An 18310-nucleotide genomic window follows, 5' to 3' on the forward strand; every position below is an offset into this window, starting at 1 on the left:
GGACTAGGTCCCGAGGTTTTTCCGCATTTGCGGTTTCCTCGTTAACAAAATCTTTCTGTGTCTTTTACTTTTTTAATTCCGTAATTATAATTAGAAGTAAAATACACAAACGTTAATTCCAATTTACTTGATAGATAATCCAATAGTGTTTGGTTAAGTCCGAACCTATTATCAAGTACACACACTTCTTTGTTGTATTGTCTCGATCTCGTATCCATAGACGATCACAAGAAGTGTGAGACCGATTTGTTGTTTTGTCTCGACTCAGTCCATAGACAATCACTTTCGGAAAGAAAGATACTTATAGGTGGAAAAGTTTTAGATTGAGGTATATTTGGGTACCCTCGTCTTTTCAGATACCTTTCTCAAAGACATGGATAACAATACAAGATACTTTCATGCTCTTACTAAGAGGAAAAGAGCCAGAAATAATATAGATTCTCTCAATGATAAAGATGGAAATTGGGTGCATTCAAGATATTAAATAACTAGCCTTCTCACTGATAATTTCAAGACTAGAAGTACTTCTATGAATTCTGTTATTGAGGAAAGGTTTTATTCTCACATCCCTACAATAGTTTCAGATGAAGGTAACAGGTCTCTGCTGGCTCCACCAACTAATGAGGAAATATTTAAAACTCTCAAAACTATGGAAAATTGGTCTGCCTCAGGAAAAGAAGGATTCCAATCTGGTTTTGTAAAACATAATGGAGCATTGTAGGTGATGATGTTTGTGACATGGTTAAAAGTTTCTTTTCTTCAAAGTTCTTGTTACATTATCTCAATCAATACTTATATCTCATTAATTCCTAAACCAAAAATCTTACCACTCCGTTTGAATTCAGGCCTATCAATTTATGCAATACTTCTTATAAGATCATCTCAAAATTATGGTTAATAGAATGAAACCTCTAATGGAAAAGATTGTATCTCCTTATCAAGAAGCTTATGTATATGAAAGGCTTATCAATGATAATACAATCATTACACATGAGTTAATCCATTTCATGCAAAAAAGGAAGGTGAAAGAGGTTGCCTTGCATTAAAATTTGATATGTCTAAAGCTTTGGACAGACTATAATGAAGTTTCATACTCAAAGTCCTCAAGAGTTTTGGATTCTCAGATGATTGGGTCCAGCTAGTTCAACAATGCGTAAGTACTACTTTAATGTCTGTCCTTCTAAATGGGTCTCCTTGTGATGAATTCCATCATTCTAGAGGAATTAGACAAGGAGATCCCCTTTCACCTTACCTATTCATATTTTACATGGAATGGTTCTCTAAAATACTCACTTTAGAACATCAATCAAAGCAGATCAAAGGTATTAAAGCAGTTAGAGGTGCCCCTCCGATCAACCACCTCCTATTTACCGATGATTGTCTAATCTTTACTCATGTAAATTTAACCAGTGTGAACAATCTCTTACAAGTCTTGCAAGATTTTAGTCCTCAGTCTGGTCAATTCATTAAATTGACAAATCTTTCATCCTATTCAGTGGTAACATGGATCATATAACATGTACAACTCTCAGCAATATTCTTGGATTTAAAGATATGGACAAGAATGAAAAATACCTTGGATCTCCACTTCTAATTGGTAGATGAAAAGTGCAATCATTTGGAGAGATTTCTGTAGCTTTTGAAAGAAGATTATCTCATTGGCAAAGTATTAATCTGAATTAGGCTGGCAGATCAACAATGGTTAAGGCAGTGCTCAATGCAGTTCCCTCATATAAAATAAGTACATTCAAAATACCTAATCACTCATTAAATAGTTGGCTTCTGTGCAGATGAAGTTTTTGTGGGGACATATATCTAACAGAGGGTTAAATCTCATAGCTTGGTAAAATCTCAGTATTCCTAAGGAGTTTGGAGGCTTAACATTCAGAGACTTAGAGTTACCTTATCAGGCATAGCTCATAAAAATGACGTGGAGAATCTGTACATAATCTGACTTACTTTGTGTCAAAATTCTCAAGTCTAAGTACTTCAAAAATGAGGATTTTCTTCATACTAAGATTGGAAAAAGTAATACATCTTGGATTTGGAGAGGTGTTGAAGAAGGTTTAACAGTTCTACAAAACAATGTATGTATGGAGGTTAATAATGGTTCTAAAACCAGAATATGGCATGATTTCTGGATCATCAACCTTAATTTTAAACCTTCTTTGCATGAGCATTACAACTTTGTTTATATCAGTGAGCTCATCATACAAGAAACTTCTTCTTGGAATGTTCCTCTTCTCAACATACTTTTCTCCCTAGAAATTTCAGAAAAAAATCAGTAGAATGCCATTAAGTCTTCAAGAAGAGGATATCGTCAGATGGAAACCAAGTAAAGATGTCTGCTTCACAGTGAAAAATGCATACAACAAACTGATAGATAATAGAGTCCAACATCAAATTACTACCAGTCTAGTTCCAAAGGAAATTTGGAAGGAACTCTGGAAAATTAAACTTCCTTATCGTGTCCTTTTATTCATCTGGAAACTTCTCCAGGAGATTGTACCAACTAAGTACAAGCTATCTCAGTACAACAGAGAATTGACACTTGTTATCCTATATATAATCATCCAGAGGGTCTCAGCAACAAAAACCAGGGGCACATTCCCAATTTCCCACTGGCTGTTAAAATTTTATTTATCACCCTCCAAAACCATTCGATATTACTCTTCTTCTCAGAATAAAAAAAATTAAATTAAAAAAAAAATTAAATTAAAAAAAAAATGATATTCCTTTTTCATTATTCTCTTTCTCTCTCTCTACCGTCCCCGCGATTGCAGGGCTCTAGTTTCCCTCTCTCTCTCTCTCTCTCCTCATTTCAGAGTTTCTTCTTCTCTAATCTCTGAATTCAATCTCTCGCTCTCTCTCTCGAATAATCAGTAGATCTTCGAATAAGGGCAGCCAAATCCTTCAATCTCTCGATTTGAGGATTTGTTAATATCACACTCACACATCTCGATTTCAATTTCGGGATGTTCTTCTGAGAATCTTGTATCTCAGATTTTTGTTTTTACAGATCTGAGTATTCGGTTGGTTCGTTCTTGGAGGCGATTTCTCTAGATTTCGTCTGTCAAGATGTTTTGGCGCATGGCAGGATTGTCTACGGCTTCTCCTGTAAGTTCAATTAGGAAATTCCATTTGTTTTCTTGGAGGAATTTCGTTAATTGAGTGAGTTGTACTGTTTTGATTTAAGTTTAGTGTGTGGAATTTGGGATTAGATTAGGTAACTTCAGTTATACGAGAATAAGGTTTTGAGTTCATCATTTTTATAATTTCGATTATATTAGCAAAGACATGAGTGTGAAGAATGGGAACGGGAACGGGAACAAGGAGTCAGGAGTGATTCAGTAAACAACAAATTGTTCAGGAGATGAATTAGTTAGGGCTTTAGAATTGAATATTGTATCCGAGTGATGATAGGAATTTAACTGTTTTGTGGCAATTGATTTCGAGCTATGGAATTTGTGATTTTAATATTGTATCTTCTTACTTAGAGGGATCAGAACTATGTTGACTATAAAGGAATTAGGAAAAGAAAAGAACCTAAATATCAAGGGCATGCGTTACATTTCATTGCAAAAGGATTTAAAATTTAATAATTTATCCATATAACTTAAAAAAGAAGAAGTCCTAACTCCTAATGTAGAAGCCTAGAGGTAGAAAACTTATCTAAGTGATTATTAGTATAATGACCGACACTGCAACATGGTATTTATTGTCCATTAAATATTTGTATTGGTAGCAACTTTCAGTTAAATTTGTTATTTAGCAGCAAGCTTTCGCACTTCTCTAACAGCAAGGTATTCGTGTTTGTTCGCTCATTACAGGTAGAGACCATATTGGATAAGGATAACTTTACACTAGATGAACTTCTTGACGAAGATGAAATAATTCAAGAATGCAAAGCTCTGAATGGCCGCCTTATCAATTTGTAACTCCTCTCTCTTTTTGTCTTGTATTTGTATGTCATTACTGGTACACTTGTGTAACATTGTTTTTCTTAGATGGTTTGTTTCGTGTATTGTTATATTTCTACGTGTTGCTGTGGTTTTGTGGATTTCGATTTTTTTTTCTTCTGTTTCTTACTGTCATTAAGTTGAAATGGTTTGCCTTACGACTTAATACAGACTCATTTTCTGGATCAATCTGTGATACACATGTCAAACTAATTGTATGTTCTGCTCTGATGCCTAAACATAGACGAAGTGATCTTCTTGTAGTGGAGAATATATTCTTAGATAATATATAGCAGCGTGATTATAAGGCTTGTAACGGTAGTGTATTGATCAAATTGAAAAGCATGAAAAGTATAGCATGATTGTAGGACTGTTTCAATATTAGGTCATTCTCTGAAGATATTGCAATTTTCATAGGGGAAAGTGAAACAGGATTATGTTAGTTTATATGCTTCCCCGGCCCCTGGAGTGAATTTATTGGTTTATATTGGCAGGCTATGGCTATGGTCCCTCTAATTAGAATCAACTGGGCCGTTATGAACTATCTCTACTCTTGGAATCATCTTAAAATGTGTTTAGGAAGTCAAAATTCAACTTTTTGTAGCAGGAAAAATAGCTTTGCGTAGGAGTAAGTTGGTACATAACCAACATACTGATGTCTAATCTTTTCATCTACGTCATAACCATCTCAAACTTTTTGTTTTTTCAATTACCAGGAGCACTTCTATGTCTTTAAGAAGCAGATGCGCTTCTGCTTATAGTTGCCAAACATTAAGTCATATGTTTGGCTTCTCTTTTTATTGTAATTTTCATGTCTTATTTTTTTATAGCCTTCGGGAAAGACCTCAGGTGGAGCAACTGCTTCGGTACATTGTGGAAGAAGCACCCGAGGATGCTGAAAAGAGAAGGACTTTCAAGTATATGCACTGAGCTCTTGCTAACTTAGTTGGAATTAACATGAGACATCTCCTGATTGTGTGTCATCTCATTGTAATGTAGGTTCCCTTTTATTGCTTGTGAGATATTTACTTGTGAAGTTGATATCATACTGAAAACATTGGTGGAGGATGAAGAGGTAATAATAAGCTTATAAACTTTTGTTCAGTAAAAGTATTTCAGATTCGACAATTACAACCCATCTCTATTCACTTTTAGTTTTCTCATTACCTTTAGGCTGTTGGATATGCTGTTTACCCATCTGCTTGTTGGTTAATTTTGCAGTTGATGAATTTGCTGTTCTCATTCTTGAAGCCAGACCGCTCTCACAGTACGTTACTGGCTGGCTACTTCAGTAAGGTATTAGAAGACTCTCCTTTGTTATGGGAATTGTTACTTCTTTTATGCAGTCATTGGTCATTCTCGAAATTTCCGTCTCATGATTTTTATGTGGACTTTTCCCCTAGGTTGTCGTGTCCTTGATGATGCGTAAAACAGTTCCTTTTATGAATTTTATCCAAGTAAGTTGGCGTGTTACTCCTTTGTGTTGATTTCATTTTTGCATAGTTGGATGCCAAATTTCATGTTCATGGCTTTTCCTTGCGGCAAAATATTACCTTCAATTTTTGCAGCCATTTGGGTTTATCCTCCATTGCATCAGTTTTCCTGTTAGCCAGTTACTTAACGGGAAATATTTTTTTTTTATCTTGTTACTTATTACAGAGTTGGCAGAAAACTCTACTTGTGACTCATGTAGGTTTATGATTTGGGGTTTTAAATGCTGCCACTCTTGATTGCTTTTCAGTGTATGTTGTTTCAGTAGGTATTTATGTTTTCCATGACTTATATTTTTTATCACGAAAGATATCAATTGCTTTGCCTTTTGTGTCACATGGTGTTAGATCCAACACATTCTAGGAAATTACTATTTATTTTCTACTGGGTTTTCAGCTACACGCTTGTTCCCTTGGTGCTGTAACCATCCACATTTTGAAGCAAAAATATGGAGTTGATCAACATGATTAAAATAAAAAGAACAGTAAAAAAACTCGTCGTTATTGGTTATAGTCATATCTTTGTTTAGTCTGTTCTAACCAAAGTAAGAGTGCCTTCATAACTTCCATGAACTCCTGTATCCTTGAGAATTGCAGTATGTTGCTGTAACTAACTGTGTTGAAGTTTATCCGCCAGAATTAGATAATCCACACCCACTAAGCTTTACCACTCCAAAAACTGTGGTAGTCTGAATGTTTAACGTAGATGTAGACTATCTTCATGTGAATGGACATAAAGTTGATTTATAATTGTGATCTGTTGACACTTTTTTTTTTCCATGGCGGTATTGAATATTTGATATTGGTTAGAAGCTGTAACTCAATTTTGTTCGCCTACTAGTTGTGAACGCTTGCAAAAGGCCTTATCTGCCTGCTTTCTTGTACACTGTTTGATAATCATATTTTTTGACATGGAATTAATTCTGGTCTCCTTTTATTTATTCGTGTAGGCTCATCAGGAAATTTTTCATCAGCTGGTTGATCTTATAGGAATCACATCCATTATGGAGGTTGGTATCCAACGACTATAATGTGTTATAACTGTAGCAAGTGATCCTTCTGGTATCTTCGTTTGGGGATTGAAATAAGATTTTACTTTTAACTGTTACTAGGCATTATTGCTTTGTGCATCAGTCTAGTGATTGCAAAAATTTCCCGTTAGACACGCATTGTCATTTCAACAGCTGGTTTGGTACTCTTGTGAGTACATATCCTTTTAGGAGTCCTTTGATGAATGTAAGCCCTATATCATCATTTCTTCTCACAGTTTGGCCGTTTAAATAATATTTAGTGTCCTGTGTATCAAAACTCATTCGACTAAGGGGTCCTGGCTCCTATAGGGATTAGTCGGGAGTATCTGGGAAAAAAATAATTAAATAGAAATAGAAATGCAATGTTAGAAAGAGATAAAGAGGTAAATAAAACAGTAGTAAGCATTAATGATGAAATAACAGAGAACCGAGTACATAAAAGAATGTATAGTAGAAGAGAAAAGGGAACAGGAGGGTGGCTGCATGTTTTTCTTTCCTTTTCTCTTATAACTTCTTTTACTGGCCCACTTCATGTTCTAAGACTTTGTAAAACTGAATATATCCATCAATAGGCCTAAATCACAGCTTAAAACCCAACAGAATAATAATTAATCGTTAAAATTTGGCGCCTTTTATAACCCAGTAGGCGCAGAACGCCTAAAGTTTTTGGGTATCCTTATCACACTTAATCAGGTCTAGGCGCCGATTTTTGGTACACAGGCTGTGTGGTGTACGCTCTTTTGTTCTTTTGGCTGTTGGAGTATCAGGTATGTAATTGCCTAATTGGCATATTTACTTTGATGAGCAGGTTTTAGTTCGCCTAATTGGTGCTGACGAACATATGTACACCAATTATATGGATGCTATGCAGTGGTTAGAAGAAACAAATGTGCTTGAGATGATTGTGGATAAGTTTAGCTCATCGGTAAGCAACCTACTTTTTTTGTAGTCTTACAACGTATATGTTAGAAAATTTGGCACTGAGAAAATACTGGTGAAACTGTTACAGGATTGTCCTGAAGTGCACGCCAATGCAGCAGAAATTCTTTGTGCTATTACTCGATATGCTCCTCCTGGGCTTTCGGCAAAAATTTCTAGCCCTAAGTACTGTTTCTTTTTTTTTACCATGTGAGACTTCGTCAGAGTTCAGATTGTGTGGCTTCAGTTTTTTCCCGATTTTACTGATAAGCCTTCGCTTACTTTTTGTAGCCTTGTGGGAAGCTTGTTCCGTCATGCGCTGGAATCATCAAGACCTAAATCTGTTTTAGTGAACTCTTTATCTGTATGCGTATCTTTGTTGGATCCTAAAAGATTAACATCGGGTCCATACCATACATACAGAGGCCAGTTGACTCAAGGTCCATCAATAACTGCAAATCCAGAAACAATAAATGGAATGTTGGAGAGTGTTGGTAAGATTATCTTTTATGTTGGTGAAGTCATATAGTTTCCATTATCTCACGAAAGCAAGAGTTAGTTAATTGTGTACCATGTAGCTTAAGTAGAGGAAACACACATGAAATTATGTTTGATATGTATATGTAACTGTGAGAAATGGTCGATGGCTTGAGCATTTTCTGAAACATTTGCGGAGTATTATGTGAAAAACAAGCAGCCAATTACGATCTTATGTAATTTGTTTCTTTAGATAGAACTTGTAACAACGAACAAGACTGGAAGTAGAAAACTTGTATTTCAACCTCGAATTGCTGAATGGAACACACAGGTTTTCTCTGGACGCATATGCAAAAACCGAACGTAAAACAATAGTTTTGGCTTACTATAAAGAGTAAAGCTTATCAGATTGAATATCTAGGTGTGAAAGGTTCCAACATGCTTTTGATGTTGATTTATGTTGTTAAAAAGAAAATTGCATATGTTATCTCTTTCGGGAGATCTAAATATTTTCCTGATTATCTGGATGAATTTGCAGAATTATGCTTTTTGGTTTCTGCTCCTTTATTTCTTTTTCATTTCGATTTTTATAAAACTACGTCTTTATGACCGCAGGTGATTTACTTAAGCTACTGGATGTTTCTTCTAGCGATAATGTCTTACCAACCACATATGGGAAACTGCAGCCTCCTCTTGGAAAGCATCGTCTGAAGGTGTTTTGTATTTCTCTTATTCTTGGTATTTTCATATAAACTGGTCATTAGCTGAAGATCCTTTGTATTCTGAGGTGTTCAAGTTGTGTGCTGTAAGGTACTCACTGGTTCACTGAGATTAAATCACATTTTTTTTCGATATCTGTAATCACATTTTTTTTTTCGATATCTGTAAAATTCGTATTCAGTGTTTTCTTTAAAACCAGCATATAATGATGCTTAAGTACTTGCATAAAGTATTACTTAGTGTAAGAATGTCACTCGTTGTTTCCCGAGTCCATTCATGATCCAGTAGGGGGAGCAGCCCAACTAGGACCCGACTGAATGTTGTGCAAGAAAAGACCCCTGTTGTTATCTTCAACCAATTCCAATAGTTTTATATGATAATTCTAGGGTTTACTGTGGTCATCTGAGTGCTTTTTCATTGTTGCTCATATATTGATACCAGTTGTATGTAAACCTTGCCAGATAGTGGAGTTCATCTCGATCTTGTTGTCTATTGGTAGTGAAGCTGCTGAGAGGGAGTTGACTGCTCTAGGAGCCATCAAGTGTATTCTTGATTTGTTTTTTGAGTAAGTTTTCATATCTTTTAAGTTTTTGAATATGCTGCTAACAAAATTTATGGATTTATAATTAGATTATCAAATTCATTTCGCATCATGATTTCTGCAGGTACCCATTCCATAACTTTCTCCATCATCACGTGGAGACTATTATTCTCGCATGCTTGGATGGTAAGAAAACAGTACTCGCTGAGCATCTTCTTCAAGATTGTAAACTTGTTGAGAAAATTCTTCAGGCGGAAAAAAGTGTCACCCTGGCAACTGATCAAAATACGGTATACATCTGTAAAATACTCTGGTTCATACAATTTGGAATTTTCTTTCTCGTAACTGCTGCTGCGTAAGGTTGTCTATCCTTACTGTTCTACACTTCCTGTCTATGTTTTTAGTGTATTGCCTGTCTCATCTGTATTTAAACTGCCTTTTGCAGCCAACATGTCCTGCCGAAGGAAGATCACCACCCAGGATAGGGAATATTGGACACATCACACGTATAGCTAACAAACTTGTTCAGTTGGGGAATAGCAACAGTCAAGTTCAAGCATTTCTGCAGGTTTATTAGGAACTCCTACATATATATGTTGCTTGATTTTTGTTTTTAAATTATGAATATCACTTCTCAGTGCTAACCTCTTCTTGCTAAAAGATTAACACAACTGCTTGGCAAACCAAATTATATTTTTCCTGTACTTCCTGTTGTCCATTATCCTTCCTATATTTCAGTGTTATTTTGTGATCATTTATGCTGAGCTTTCAAATTACTCTTTCCATGAATTATCAATTGCATACCTACTGATTTACCTTTAAAAACATGATTTATTTCTCTAAAATTTTGATCTATTTCGTCAAATTTCCGTGACGACCCTGTAGTTTGCTTTCCAATGTTTCATTTCCTTGTCAATGTTATAAAACACTGGCTTCTCTAATTGGTTTTTCTTTTCAGGAAAACACTGAATGGGGTGATTGGCATGCAAACATACTGGTCAAACGTAATACAGCAGAAAACGTCTATCAGTGGGCCTGTGGGTATGTTGTTTCCTATACTCTGTTCTGAGTTGTTAATCACATGCAGCAGTATCCATCTCCCAGTTGATGATAGACCATTCTCAGGGTCTTAAGAGGAAATAGTATATGCGTCAAACAGAAAACAATATGAAGTGTCTTTCTGTGAGTGTGTGAGTAAGTTGATCTCTGCATCGTGTTTTGAGTTGTCAATTGCATGCAGCGTTGTCCATCTCCCAGTTGCTTGTTGACCATTCTCAGGGTCTCATGAGAGGAATCAAATATGACAGAGTATCCATCTTTTAGCATATGAATATCTAGCTTTCAGGCATAGAAGAGCATTTTAGCATAGATAGAAGACGTTCTCTTCTGCTATTTTTTCGAACAATGTTTAAGATAATGCTTAGTCATTTATTAGCTAATTACTTCCTTCGGGTAGCTTTATTTCTGATCAGGTAGATTACATGCCACCTTCAGAATTTGGTGAGCTCATAAACAGACACGACCAATTTTTTTGGGCAATGTGATCATTTAAGTTATATATATATATATATATATATATATATATATATATATATATATATATAATCACTGTTGTCATCGGTATATGCGGAGTTTTCCTGCTTTAAACTGATTCTGACTTGTATGACATGAAATTTTTGGTAGTTATGATGAAACTTATCACAATTAGTAGGATGAGCATATCCCAGCATCTTGTCTGAGCAGTCATCCATGTGGCTGCTGTGCAGTTAGAGAGGAGTATCTTGTATATCCCAGCATCATGTCAGATTATTGTTTTCAGCACAATATAGCTTGTTGCATCCTTGACTCAAGTCAGTTGAACTAAGTAGTGCAAAAAGATAGATTTCGTTCTGGCTCACGAGGTCATCAAGGAATGTCTTCCCTAGTTGTAGTAGAATCACAATTACTATTATTTTTTGATCGATAAAGAATTTGATGCTGACGAGAACTCAGGTTCTTGTTAGTCACTATTATTTTGAAGGAAAATAATATGCGAGTACGTGTACTTTTTTAAGTCCCTGTCCCATTCCTTGTGTAATATGTGAATACGTGCACTCAGCAGTCTTTCTATTCACCTAATTAAAAAAAAAAAATTCTTATATTCTGATAAGTTTGGTGGACTTTGTACTGTTGAAGTAGTGATTGCATCCTCTTTGTTGCCTATTTACCGTGTTACATTTACATAATAGGTGCAGTGTTTGCTGAATCTATTTGTATCGCGCATACTAATAATATAATAATTGCAGGAGACCAACTGCATTACAGGATCGGAATAGGGATAGTGACGATGATGATTTTCGAGACAGAGATGATGATGTAGCAGCCCTAGCTAATAACTTGAGCCAGGCCTTTCGATATGGCATTTATAGTAATGATGATGCTGAAGAGGTACGTTTGAGTTGTCTCTTCGCTACCTTTTTTTAGGTTTATCCGTGGAAGACTGCTGTTATGGGGTACATCTTTTATGACTTACAAAAACTTGAACCCAGAAACTGGAAATGGAAATCATCAGAAGACAATGAATCTCTTATGAGATATTGAGATAACTTAGTTATCTCATTTTGTTTCATTTTGAATTTGTTAATAGTTAACTATGGTATTGTTTTTTCCACCTTTTTGCAACCAAAGATATCTTTCTTGGTTTTTTTGTGCTTCTCGACTTCCCTTGTCCCCCTGCTAGTCTTCTCGACCCAGCCTAAACTTCATCAGTTACTCATATCTTACGCTAGTAAAGATACTGTTGACTCACTGATTATAATAACTATTTTTGAGTATTCTGCAAAAATTATATACGCTCATCTATGTTACTCAATGCCTGCAGGCTCATGGCTCTCTCGAACGCGATGACGAGGTATTCTCATACACAAATATTTCTGATTTTTCTGCTTATGCATGCCACGTAGATTGTCCATCTCTGACGAGCGGGCAGCTTTGTTTTTCTACCTTCACTTTTTGAGAAAAAGATGTTACTAAGGATGATCATAAATGGCCGCTTAGCATGACTTGATATACTCCTATCATCTCTTAGCCTTTACTTATGTTTGAACTGTTTATTCGTATGTTCTGTTTGCAGGATGTGTACTTTGATGATGAATCCGCAGAGGTTGTGATATCATCTCTTCGTTTAGGTGATGAGCAGGACAGGTATTTTGGAGGCCCTTGTACTACTGACTTTTTCGTAGTATACACAACAGGAATAAATAAGGCAACTCAGATATTACCAGGCATCCTATTACATACTGGGGTTTTTACTCTAATTAAACTGTTTGTTCCGAATTGAGGCTAGATTTATCTGATTCAATTGTTTGGGTAGGCTTTAATAGTGGGATTCATCATGTTCAGTGTTCGAATATTGCAAGAGTCATGTTATTCCGAATGCTGACCTATTTTTGGTGCTGGTTTTTGTGCTTTCAGTAGTTCTCTTTTCACAAACTCCAACTGGTTTGCTTTTGAGGAAGACAGAGCTGCTAACGAGCGATCAAATGCAGAGAAGCCTGGTCCTCTAAGCAGTAGCAGCGATGATGAGGTCATTGTAGGCGAAGATGACGACTTAGTAGACACTGCCACGTCTTCAGTGCCTGAACCTAGGATGAGTCCTGATGATTCACAAGCATCTGTGAATTTAGATGAGAGTATTTTGGAAGAAGATACTAAAAGACTATCTGTTGGTGAAGGTGATAAACCACCAGAATGGGTCCAATGGAGAGAGACTTCTGATATAGAGCAGTCTCCAGATCTATCAAATGGTGAGATTGGGGCTGATATGGAGGACAAGATCGATGGAGTTGTTGACACCGTTGCTCCTGTTAAATCTGATTTGGAAGACAAGATTGATGCGGTTGTGGACGCTGTGACAACTGAACCTTCTTCCAGTTCCGACGAAGCCATAAATACTAATGACTCGGCTGAAGCTGATTTTGAAGGCCAAACAGGTGTTGCTATTGTTTCAACTGAACCATCTATTCCCACCCTCGATAAAGCCATTGATAGAGATGAGCCTGTTAGAGATGAGCCATTGATTGAGAATCCTAGTTCCGAACCATCTGAAACATCAGTAGTGTGTGATATAGGTCCAGTTTCAGATCGTACACTTGATAAGAAGGAAGTAGGAGAAGCAGAAGAAGCTGTCTCAACTGCAGATGTCAAGCCGAATGCGGCTGTGGCTATTGAAAATACTGGATCAGATTGATGGAAAGATGAGCATATTTTTGGCTGAATTTGAAGAACTGATCTTTCGCAGGACTAAGATAGTGAAGGCTGAAAGGAAATTGCATTGTCAGTCAAATTCTTACCTATATCGGTACAGCCCTTTGTACATCTTCGAGAAGGGCTTTATCACTGCATTCGAAGGGACGGAACCGAGAATATCGTTCTCTTATACCAACGGATCATCAGTGTACAAAGCGAGTGCTCACTCTCTTTTCTCCGTCTCTGTAACCGGAGGAGTCGTGGAAAGTAGAGTTTCTTTTACCACTACCTCTCCCTCGGCATCTTCAGCAATGGGAGGCTGATAATGTGTGCATTAATAATTTTCCACAGTTCAGTTAGCTGCATGATGTTCTTACTCGACATTTCAGATGAACATTAAAAAAAAATGGGGCCATTGGTTCTTTTGTGAAGTAACTAGATGTCTTTTTTAGAGTAAGTTATTCATTTTGTTAATAATTGTATGTCCTCAAATGAAGCTGGACCTCAGTTTAAAAATGTCCAGATTTTCGCTTTGTTACTGTTTTGTTGATCTTACTCGTCGCTATAGTTGGTACACTGTAATTTTTCTTCTTCTTAGTACGCCTGAGTTGGGTCGTTGGCATTGAAATAGGACCCTTGTTCAGGGCAACCGGTACACGAGTCTGAAATTTCCATATACGAGTCCAAAACTTCCATGTATTGGGATTCTAGAATTACCATATACGATCCTAAAACTTCCATATATTGAGATATTCTGTATATTTTATTAAGTTCTCGCTAGTGGTTCATTTATAGAAAGCCGAACGTTATATAAGTAGTGGTCTTGTCCTAAAACAGAATTAAAGCTACCTCTCTCCTTGATTGATACCCGCTTTGATCCAAATTTAGCGAAAACCTCCATTAATATTGCCAAGGTATAATTAGTCTTCTTCTCTCTTTCAGTATAATCTGTGCTTTAATCCTTTATTTATGTTGAGATTGCTGATATAGTTGGTTTATTTATTAACCTTTTAAATGTCGAAATCTTGCCTTCATTAAATCTTGTCAGAACAGTAATCAATGTTTAATCTTGTCGTAATTTTTTTTATCAGAAGGTAGTAAAAGCCTTTTAAACCCATAAACCCTAATTCCACTGTAAATGTTGTGGATGTTCTAGTTTATTAATGAAGCTTGCATACCAGAAACCCTTTCAATCTTGATTTATTTGACATAAAGATTTACTTAAACACAGACGTTGGTTTGTGGGTTTAAGGGGTGATAATATTTTGATTGTTCCTACTTTGGAAACCTAAAATGGGGAGAGTGATCATGTCGTGAACAAGATGTTCAAGGATTGTATCAGTTTACTGTTTTAATGATTTGTAACAGGATGGGACGCGCAAAACTGGATATGAAACTCATTGCCAATTTGAAGAGAAGGAAAGAAACTTATCAAAAGAGGAAGATAGGGTTAAAAAAGAAGCTCCATGAATTCACCGTACTCTGTAATGTGCCTGCTTGCATGATTCTCTATGGACCCAGCCAAGGTGACCGTCCAGTTAAAGTGGAGACATGGCCGCCTGAACTTGATGAAGTTAATAACATCATCGAACGGTATCGACAAGTACCCGAGGAAAACAAACAAAAACGACGCCAAGATCTTTATGATTTCTTTCAAGAGCGTAAGAAGAAAGCCGAAGCTGATCTCGGCAAATTACGGAAAGAACACGATGAGTTTCAGTACTTCGATGAGCAGTTCAAAGGATTATCTGTTGAGCAACTTCAACAAGTTTTACAAAGACTAGGATCCAAGATGGAAAGTGTGGATGAGAGAATCAAGCACAAGAAAAATCAGGATATGAAAGGGATGTCTGACCAGTCCAATGTAGCACCCTTTTCCATGCCAAACACTTCATATGAAGGGAACATGTTCAGTAATAACATCCAACAACAACTTGATGGATCTCTGTATAGACCATTCTTCGGTGGTCAAGGTGTCTCAACAGATCATCACAGCCAATACAAGAAAATAAAGACGAATGATTATCAGCCTTGTGACAATAATTCCTTTATGCTTAATTCTGCATATATGTATGCAAATATCCCTTACGATCCCCCAATGCTCTCAAGGGGGAACACGGATTTTGGATATCCAGTGTCGTCTACATTCAATGTGATGCCGACGTCGACACTGATGCCGATCCCTTGGTCAGGTTCGATGCATTCAGCTGGATATCCATCTCACTACTACCAACCACCGATGCACCATGGATCTTCATCCTCTCAAGGGCCACAACGTTTGTTCACCATGAACTCATTTCCTATGTCTTCAGGATCAACTTTACGTCAGATGAGTTACCCGCCTGAAGAGTCTTTTGGCATCCAAGATCAACCAAACAGGTACAGACAACAATGATTTAACTCAACTTCTTATTGCTCCTTAGGATTTAGTATATCTGCATTTTTTTTAGGTAGCTAGCTTATGCTTGGGCAATAAGCTGAACAAAATAATCCAATATTCTGCAACTGTTGCCTTTTGTGTCTCTCCATATATATACTTGGTGATACTTTCTGTTAATGATATTGTTCGCATGAATTACTTTCTCTCCATACATATCAACATTTGGTCTCGGTTTATCGACGTAAATATTGTGTGATGGTGATGCACGAACTATTGCGATCAACAACATGAATATTGATGGTGATAAAAGAATGCACAAAATAATTCAATAATTTCTCGCAATAATTATTAAGGGCCTGACGACCTCTTTTAAATAGACGAAGAAAATAAACTAATCCTAACAAGGCTCATAAACCTATTCCCAAAGCATTCTTGAGTAGGAAAAATCCTTAAAAGAGCAAATAATTAAAAAAATCCTAGTAATCCTAAGTAGATTAAAAGACTGAAATATAATAAACCCTAGTGAATTCTAATTCACAAAGACACGTCTTCTCAGTCCCTATGACAGAATTTTATGCATCATTGTTTTCTTCTATAATGACTGTCAGTCTGTCACCCAGTCTTGCGAACTGAGATACATGACTGTTTTCTTCTACAAAACTAGTAGATGGACATCTAGTCCTGTCAGCTAAAATCCGATGAACAATGTTCGAATTTATTTTACCCATTACAAGCAATAATAGACATTTAAGGGATAACACGTATAGCTTATCCTAGTCTACAAAAGTGACTGTTACTGAAGAGAAGTAAAGGAACTTCTTATGTGAAGATATCCTCTTCATGGTGAAGATTAAAGTCATTTTCAACCTTAATTTCAATGATGGTCTACACAACAAATAAAACACCCCCACAGATGATTAGATACGCCCCTCTTCAAAGAAGCTCACTTATTCAGACAATTGAGTTAAGCAGTAAATTTTAACCCTTAATCAAACTACCACACATACTGCAACAGATATTCTTTAGGACTTCAAAAAGTAAAAATAGACCGCAAAATTTAGTGATTCTTAAGATCAAGTAAAAATTAAAATCCATACCTCCAGAAATAGTAAAATACTAATACTATCTTACGCGATTATCATATGCCCCTAAATCAAAACGCAAAACGAAGTTTTGCTTCTCGAGTGATATCGTACAAGAATGGCAGTTAATTGGGAGGAAATAAATGAGCTTGCACATCATTTTTCTTTAGGCCATTGGAACTTATTACTTGAGAAGGGAAACATACGGTACAATCAGATCAGATGCCAGTATGATTTCGCAAATCAAAAATTTCAATCAACTTTCAATCTGAGATATAAATTTTATAAAGCAATTTGAATATAAACTATTTGTTGGGGTTCTGTAAAGTAACTGACTAGTGCTCACTTAGAACCACATACTGCAATAAGACAAACATTTTGCCAAACCTTCAACACTTGCAATCTAAATCATGGAGTGGATAAAGTTACCAACTTTTTACATTCTCAGTGGAGAGGACTGTACACTTCACCAAAACCCCACGGGCATCCTAAACTTGATGCTATTTACAGATACATTATGGAAAAGCTGAAAGCTAGGGTATCAGGCACATCTAGTGTTTAAAGCTATTTCTTGAATATTGAGGTGACTGCGAAAGATGGCTCATGCTGCAAAAGTAGCATGAATAATGAAGATGATTTACATGGTTCGGTCTTAAAGAGCAGAGAACTCTGTAACTACAAACTCATACTGAAAACCACCAAAACCATCCATGGATGTAGTTCTTTAAGACAGAACCATGTAAATAATCATTTCTTGTATCTTCAACAATTAACTTCTGCAACTCTAACATTGATCAAATAACTCTGTGAAGATCACTATCAAAGATGTCATCTTCACAATTCACCAGCTAGTGATGCAATTCTAAGAGCTGAATCCTGAGTTCTTTCAGCTAAATGGCCTTTAATGTTGATGGTAAACTGCTGATCTGCAACAAAAGATCTATGAAGACTCAAGGAAGCAGAACCTGAACTATAGCACCTAAACCTTATTTGAAAGATAAGTTCTCTTTGATCTTTTACTATATCTCAGCCTTCTAAATCCGAACGATGAATGCAATCTAGCCTGTTAAATGCAATCTAACCAATTGCATAAGAGTTAAATGTGATTTAAAACGCATAAAGTTTCTTTGAGATCTAAATGTAAATGTTGATCTTAAGCCTGGAGCTTGTATAGCTTCTTAAGCTGCAACTGACCTATTAATTAGCTCATTGATCTAGCCTGTTAACTTAATGTTGTTTTTGTAACCTCTTATGCTCAGAGAGACAGAAATCAAAGTCAAAAGCTAACTGCAGGATAATATAGTCTGCACAACAATCAACGGCAGCAACTATTGCTTTTAACGTTTGAAGACAACTCTTCTACTGAGTGCTGCAATTTCAGCAACAAGTCTCTTCAAAGAGCTAAGTATTTCTGCGATCTTTATTGTTTCAAAGTCAGCTTAGACATATATACCTTCGAAGAACAATCTCTAAAAGCATAACAAG

General features: G+C 36.2%; 2 protein-coding genes across 5 annotated transcripts; both read left to right on the top strand.

The window, feature by feature from the left end:
• The first annotated feature begins 2744 nt into the window (after nucleotides 1-2744).
• LOC113279227 (serine/threonine-protein phosphatase 6 regulatory subunit 2-like) lies at nucleotides 2745-13991 on the top strand. Of its 4 annotated transcripts, none has more exons than XM_026527933.1 (19): nucleotides 2745-3117; nucleotides 3831-3934; nucleotides 4790-4876; nucleotides 4959-5034; nucleotides 5181-5255; nucleotides 5363-5416; nucleotides 6400-6459; nucleotides 7289-7405; nucleotides 7490-7608; nucleotides 7690-7892; nucleotides 8491-8588; nucleotides 9057-9160; nucleotides 9261-9426; nucleotides 9582-9704; nucleotides 10095-10177; nucleotides 11422-11563; nucleotides 11997-12026; nucleotides 12249-12319; nucleotides 12593-13991. In XM_026527933.1, the coding sequence occupies exons 1-19, from the start codon at nucleotides 3079-3081 to the stop codon at nucleotides 13362-13364; spliced, it is 2523 nt and encodes an 840-aa protein (XP_026383718.1). In that variant the 5' UTR covers nucleotides 2745-3078; the 3' UTR covers nucleotides 13365-13991. The 4 variants fall into 4 exon arrangements, with proteins under 4 accessions (XP_026383718.1, XP_026383728.1, XP_026383714.1 ...); XM_026527943.1 differs by having other exon boundaries at nucleotides 7490-7584; XM_026527929.1 differs by having other exon boundaries at nucleotides 2746-3117; nucleotides 12590-13991.
• A 741-nt stretch (nucleotides 13992-14732) lies between these two features.
• LOC113348492 (floral homeotic protein DEFICIENS-like) lies at nucleotides 14733-15758 on the top strand. Its single transcript, XM_026592322.1, has one exon. It carries the CDS (start codon nucleotides 14733-14735, stop codon nucleotides 15756-15758), a length of 1026 nt encoding a protein of 341 aa, XP_026448107.1.
• Nucleotides 15759-18310: the final 2552 nt, after the last annotated feature.

This window comes from Papaver somniferum, chromosome 1 (assembly GCF_003573695.1).
Source record: "Papaver somniferum cultivar HN1 chromosome 1, ASM357369v1, whole genome shotgun sequence".
NCBI lineage: Eukaryota > Viridiplantae > Streptophyta > Magnoliopsida > Ranunculales > Papaveraceae > Papaver > Papaver somniferum.

What these genes read in the sequence shown, in the direction of transcription:
- LOC113279227 (XM_026527929.1), top strand. Translation starts at nt 3,079, where the DNA reads ATGTTTTGGCGCATGGCAGGATTGTCTACGGCTTCTCCT. An exon ending in TGGAATGTTGGAGAGTGTTG is followed by an intron (nt 7,893 to 8,490) that starts GTAAGATTATCT and finishes TTATGACCGCAG; the next exon opens with GTGATTTACTTAAGCTACTG. An exon ending in AAGTTCAAGCATTTCTGCAG is followed by an intron (nt 9,705 to 10,094) that starts GTTTATTAGGAA and finishes TTTTCTTTTCAG; the next exon opens with GAAAACACTGAATGGGGTGA.
- LOC113348492 (XM_026592322.1), top strand. Translation starts at nt 14,733, where the DNA reads ATGGGACGCGCAAAACTGGATATGAAACTCATTGCCAATTTGAAGAGA.